This window comes from Heptranchias perlo, chromosome 19 (assembly GCF_035084215.1).
Source record: "Heptranchias perlo isolate sHepPer1 chromosome 19, sHepPer1.hap1, whole genome shotgun sequence".
NCBI classification, from domain to species: domain Eukaryota; kingdom Metazoa; phylum Chordata; class Chondrichthyes; order Hexanchiformes; family Hexanchidae; genus Heptranchias; species Heptranchias perlo.
In genome coordinates this window covers 24,926,610-24,933,259 of record NC_090343.1, presented here as the reverse complement: position 1 = coordinate 24,933,259, position 6,650 = coordinate 24,926,610, and the positions used below count along the sequence as shown (strand labels likewise).

The 6,650-nt window shown below is 42.3% G+C and overlaps 1 protein-coding gene across 2 annotated transcripts in view; it reads right to left on the bottom strand.

Moving 5' to 3' along the window:
• Positions 1-2,131: 2,131 nt before the first annotated feature.
• LOC137335248 (collagen alpha-1(XIV) chain-like) overlaps positions 2,132-6,650 on the bottom strand; it is a 118,709-nt gene continuing 114,190 nt past the window's right edge. The window contains exons 45-47 of one of the 2 annotated variants that reach the window (XM_068000517.1): positions 5,467-5,544; positions 3,285-3,440; positions 2,132-3,097 (exon numbers count right to left, since the gene is read on the bottom strand). In XM_068000517.1, the coding sequence (XP_067856618.1) occupies positions 3,051-3,097; positions 3,285-3,440; positions 5,467-5,544 (281 nt within the window). In that variant the 3' untranslated portion in view covers positions 2,132-3,050. The remainder of the gene's footprint in view (positions 3,098-3,284; positions 3,441-5,466; positions 5,545-6,650) is intronic. The other variant, XM_068000516.1, reaches the window with a different exon arrangement.

Below are 6,650 nucleotides of genomic sequence, written 5' to 3'. Positions count from 1 at the left end.
AAACGCCTTTTGAAAGTCCATATATACCACATCAACCGCATTGCCCTCATCAAAAAAATCAATTAAGTTAGTTAAACACGATTTGCCTTTAATAAATCCGTGCTGGCTGTCCTTAATTAATCCACACTTGCCCAAGTGACTGTTAGTTTAATTTAGATAAATGTGAGGTGATGCATTTTGGGAGATCAAATCGGGCCAGGACCTACTCCGTTAATAGTAGGGCGTTGGGGAGAGTTATAGAACAAAGAGATCTGGGAGTACAGGTTCATAGCTCCTTGAAAGTGGAGTCACAGGTGGATAGGGTGGTGAAGAAGGCATTCAGCATGCTTGGTTTCATTGGTCAGAACAGTGAATACAGGAGTTGGGATGTCTTATTGAAGTTGTACAAGACATTAGTAAGGCCACACTTGGAATACTGTGTACAGTTCTGGTCACCCTATTATAGAAAGGATAGTATTAAACTAGAAAGAGTGCAGAAAAGATTTACTAGGATGCTGCCGGGACTTGATGGTTTGACTTATAGGGAGAGGTTAGATAGACTGGGACTTTTTTCCCTGGAGAGTAGGAGGTTGAGGGGTGATCTTATAGAAGTCTATAAAATAATGAGGGGCATAGATAAGGTAGATAGTCAAAATCTTTTCCCAAAGGTAGGGGAGTCTATAACGAGGGGGCATAGATTTAAGGTGAGAGGGGAGAGATACAAAAGGGTCCAGAGGGGCAATTTTTTCACTCAAAGGGTGGTGAGTGTCTGGAACGAGCTGCCAGAGGCAGTAGTAGAGGCGGGTACAATTTTGTCTTTTAAAAAGCATTTGGACAGTTACATGGGTAAGATAGGTATAGAGGGATATGGGCCAAGTGCAGGCAATTGGGACTAGCTTAGTGGTATAAACTGGGCGACATGGACATGTTGGGCCGAAGGGCCTGTTTCCATGTTGTAAACTTCTATGATTCTATAATTTTGTCCCGGAGTATCGTTTCTAAAAGCTTCCCCACCCCCAAGGTTAAATTTACTGGCCTGTGGTTGCTGGGTTTATCCTTACACCCTTTTTTGAACAAGGGTGTAACATTTGCAATTCTCCAGTCCTCTGGCAGCACCCCCATATCTAAGGATGATTGGAAGATTATGGCCAGTGTCTCCACAATTTGCACCCTTACTTCCCTCAGCAACCGAGGATGCATCCCATCCAGACGTGGTGACTTATCTACTTTAAGTACAGCCAGCCTTTTTTGTACCTCCTCAATTTTTAGCATCTTCAGTACCTCAACTACCACCTCTTTTACTGTGACTTTGGCAGCATCTTTTTCCTTGGTAAAGACAGATGCTAAGTACTCGTTTAGTACCTCGGCCATGCCCTCTGTCTCCATGAGTAGGTCTCCTAATTGTTCCCTAATTGGCCCCACCCCTCCTCTTACTCCCTGTTTACTATTTATATGCCTATAGAAGATGTTTGGATTCCCTTTTATGTTAGCTGCTAGTACATTCTCATACTCTGTCTTTGCCCCTCTTATTTCCTTTTTCACTTCTTCCATGTACTTTCTATATTCAGCCTGGTTCTCACTTGTATTATCAACCTGATATCTGTCATATGCCCTCTTTTTCTGCTTCATCTTACTCCCTCTCTCTTTTGTCATCCAGGGAGCTCTGGCTTTAGTTGCCCTTCCTTTCCCCCTCGTGGGAATGTACCTAGACTGCACCCGAACCATCTCCTCTTTAAAAGCTGCCCATTGTTTGATTTATGCTCTATCATCCTGGCTGTTCCCTCTAGAATGGCCCTGATCATTGCACCCTCAAGTCCAAGGGGTGCAGATTGAGAGTATCTGCTGCACAACTGGTTTAGCCATCCATCAGCAGATCTGGCTGGACCACATCAAAGAAAGAAAGAAAACGCAGAGGAAGATATCAACAGGTAATTGATGTTCACTAAAGCATGAAAGAATTTGAAGTCCAATTGTCAGCAGTTAACTATTTCTGTGAGGGCATTGAAAAATTGAATGAAAGACGTTACTTCCCAGCATCACCGGGAGGAACTTGTCCCAAATTGTAACAGGTAAATTTAATTTTAATTCCATTCTAATTCACATGTAAATATTAATTATTGCTGCTTTTAGATTGAAATACATTTATTCATGTATTTGGAAACCTAGAATACATTTGAAAGTGTAAAAGTAATTTTAAGCAAGGACAAGAATCCTTAACTGATTGGACAGATTGTTTTGATAAAATTAGTCCCATAGCATTGATAGACTTCTAATTAAACAGTATGTTACATTTAATAAGTACATTTACAAACAAACTGTATTCAATTCAAGGCATTTATACAATTATTTTGTGAATATATGGATGTATTAAATGATGTTGAATGAGGAATATTCACATTCTAATATCTACACCTCCCAGGCTCACACTAACTGACATGGTAATATCTGCTATTTTATAAAAGGAGGATTTCACAAACTCAAAATGAACTATGCACATTGAGGCAATATGCATAATTACAGTATTCATCTATTCATATTGATTTAAAGAAATATTAAGACACAATCAGCAGTTTCCAAGAAATATATAAACAATTTCATTTGGCAAATGATGACTGTATGTTCTGTAACAGCAGAGAACGTTTCCAGTCTTCAGCAACACACAAACATTTCATATGGATTTTCTCAGTTAACTTTACATCTGCCACACATACGTCCTTTTTCTCCTCAACCTACCCCTTTAAGACTCGGAATATATCTCATCAAATTCATGTTATCTGGTTGATCAACACATGTCCCTTATGATACCAGTCATTGCTGTTACTGTAAAATCAGATTTCTTTTCATGGTCAACATTTCATACACCTCACCGTCAACTTGTCCCATCCCCCATCGAACGGTACAGTGCCATCACAATGTGATATGAAAATATTTCTGTTCTCAACAGCATATAAGATTTGACTGTAGTTCATTAAACTGAACACTTTTCATTCTGTTAAAATAATTCCCTCTTAGTTGTTTTGCATTCATCCTTACGAATAAAAACAAGAATTGCTTCCATAACCGTAAATGATTTAAGGCAGGTATTGAAATTCACCCTCAGATTCAATGTCTGATTCACCTAATTAAAACAAAAATTAAAAAATTAAAACCCAAAACAGAAACAACAAAGAAAAACTGTCAAATTAAAAATCTCTTGTGAAAAGTCTTAAGAGAAAGGATATATTTAAATCAAAGACTTGTTAACTTAAAGCTGTTCTGCTTAATAATATTTGGCAACAGATTATTCAAAAGGTGTTCATACTCACTCCTTGTGTTAAATGTGTTGCAGGTGGAGACATCACAATGTCCCGAGGCACCTGGAGGCCCAATGGAGCCAGGAAAACCTGGCAGGCCAGGACGGCCTGGCGGGCCAGGCAAGCCCTGCGGTCCTTGTTTTCCGGGTTTTCCTTCACCTCGAGGACCTACCCAAACAAGTGAAAGTTTTAACTTTGTTCAAGCTAAAAACAAAGCTAAAAACAAGCTAAAAACATATTACATCATGAGGTGAGAGCACCGCAGGGACTGGTGGTGAACTGGGTTTACAGAATCTTCTTTTACCTCTGGGACTATGGATCAAATCCAATTCCAGACTGACAGGATGATTTGTCTCTGCTGGTTCCAAGAGTCCAACATGAAACTAATTCGGGCATTTTCATTCCAATTCTTAGTGGAGAAGAATTTAATTGACACAAATTGCCAATCTCCTTCAGAAAGGTCACAGCAATGACTAATATGGAAAGTAGTAAAGTTTACACTAGTGCAGTATGGAACATTTTTCAACAGCCACTGACTCCATCCCACTCCCTGGCCACTGACTGAGGCTGTACCAGACCGTTTGCAACATCCTGTATGACCCTGAGATGAGCTTCCGACCCCATCTCCGCTCCTTCACCAAGACCGCCTACTTCCACCTCTGTAACATTGCCCGTCTCCGCTTGTGTCTCAGCTCATCTGCTGCTAAAATCCTCATCCATGCCTTTGTTTTTTTTTATTCATTCATGGGATGTGGGCGTCGCTGGCGAAACCAGCATTTATTGCCCATCCCTAATTGCCCTCGAGAAGGTGGTGGTGAGCCACCTTCTTGAACCGCTGCAGTCCGTGTGGTGACGGTTCTCCCACAGTGCTGTTAGGAAGGGAGCTCCAGGATTTTGACCCAGTGACGATGAAGGAACGGCGATATATTTCCAAGTCGGGATGGTGTGAGACTTGGAGGGGAACGTGCAGGTGATGTCGTTCCCATGTGCCTGCTGCCCTTGTCCTTCTAGGTGGTAGAGGTCGCGGTTTGGGAGGTGCTGTCGAAGAAGCCTTGGCGAGTTGCTGCAGTGCATCCTGTGGATGGTACACACTGCAGCCACAGTGCGCCGGTGGTGAAGGGAGTGAATGTTTAGGGTGGTGGATGGGGTGCCAATCAAGCGGGCTGCTTTGTCCTGGATGGTGTCGAGCTTGTTGAGTGTTGTTGGAGCTGCACTCATCCAGGCAAGTGGAGAGTATTCCATCACATTCCTGACTTGTGCCTTGTAGATGGTGGAAAGGCTTTGGGGAGTCAGGAGGTGAGTCACTCGCCGCAGAATACCCAGCCTCTGTCCTGCTCTTGTAGTCACAGTATTTATACGGCTGGTCTAGTTAAGTTTCTGGTCAATAGTGACCCCCAGGATGTTGATGGTGGGAGATTCAGCGATGGTAATGCCATTGAATATCAAGGGAAGGTGGTTAGGCTATCTTGTTAGAGATAGTCATTGCCTGGCACTTGTCTGGCGCGAATGTTACTTGCCACTTATCAGCCCAAGCCTGGATGTTGTCCAGGTCTTGCTGTTACCTCTTGACTCGACTATTCCAATGCTCTCCTGGCCGGCTTCCCACCTTGCGCCCTCCGTAAACTTGAGCTCATCCAAAACTCTGCTCCCCGTATCCTAACTCGCCACAAGTCCTGTTCACCCATCACCCCTGTGCCGAGTTGGATGACACAATGTGGGGGGGGGGGGGGGCAAGGGCTGTGGGGTCTTTCCAGATGGATGAACTAAAATGAGCCAAATATTCTTTCTAGTCTAATTTATCTGGTGATTCCGCTTGCTGGTGAATTGGGTAAATTTTCCTCTTGTCTTTCAACTAGTTCATTCATATTTAAATGTGCAGTAAGCACTAAGCTTGCATCAGCTATTAAACCAAATTTCAGTAATTAGTTGGGTCGGTTAAACTGGTGAAGCTGTTCTTACACTGGCTGGAGTTAAAGGACCCAATTCTTCCTACTTATTGCTGTGCCAAGGAGGCAGTTGAAGTCATGGTACTCTTGTTATTAAGCTTTAATTGTAACTAGAATCCTCTAAATCTAAGTAATTGTGCAAACCCCGCAATTTCCACCTGCTTTCAGTCTGAATTTTAGCCTATTTTTGAAGTCTGTAGCTCTACCAGAATCAGAGGTTGACTGATAATAATAATCATCATCATTACCTGGGGTCCCTCTTGGTCCCTCAGAGCCTGGGGCATTGGCTCCTGGGCTACCCTTCTCTCCTTTATCACCTGGTTTTCCTGTTGAAAAAATGTTTAATCTTAGATAAATTTGAGGCAGCAAAGGACTGGCAGAAACAGGTACCTATCTAAATGTAAATGAACCAATTACTGGACATCTGTGTAAAGTAAATAATCATTTACTATAAACACCATGGGTTAGATTTCACTAATTAGCACTCATGTGATGGGAATGCGTCAGAATTCTGGCATGGCGGTCAGTGCTCTCTTCCCCTACATTATGGAAGGATATTGGTATGGGGCTTGATGACTTCAATGCCTGAAGTCAGATAAGCACTAACATCATGTAAAGCTTTGCACTGGGGGCAGTAATTTCCAAATCCACTCCTGTATTTTAATGTTATGATGATATGAATCCATGTTTATTGGAACATTATCTACTTTTGGATGTAGAGACAATAAATTATTGTTGGTGCTGCTTACTGTGTACAGTACATAAGTAGTTTTACCAACACTATTTCATTATGAGGACATAATAAAAGTAAAGGAAGAGGAAAGCTCATTCAGCCTATCGAAATTTATGCCTCTTGTACCCCAACTCTCTCATTGAAGCTCATCTTTGTATTATCCTAACTCTCCCATCAAACCTCATCTCTCTAGTATTTTAACTATCCCATCAAAGCTTATCGCTCGAGTATCCTAACACTTGAAGTCCAGCAGCCAATCCTGCTTTCAGCCCTAAATTCTCCATCACAACAACAACTTGCATTTATATAGCGCCTTTAATGTAATAAAATGTCCCAACCACTTCACAGGAGCGTTATCAAACAAAATTTGACACCGAGCCACATAGGACAGGTGACCAAAAGTTTGGTCAAAGAGGTAGGTTTTAAGGAGTGTCGTAAAGGAAGAGAAAGTGGTCGCGAGGCGGAGAGGTTTGGGGAGGAAATTCTAGAACTTAGGGCCTAGGTAGCAGAAGGCACGGCCACCAATGGTGGAGCGATTAAAATCAGGGATGCGCAAAAGGCAAGAATTGGAGGAGTGCAGAGATCTTGGAGGGTTGTAGGGCTGAAGAAGTTTACAGAGATAGGGAGGGGCGAGGCCACGAAGAGATTTGAAAACAAGGATGAAAATTTCAAAATCGAGGCGTTCCCGGAGCGGGAGCC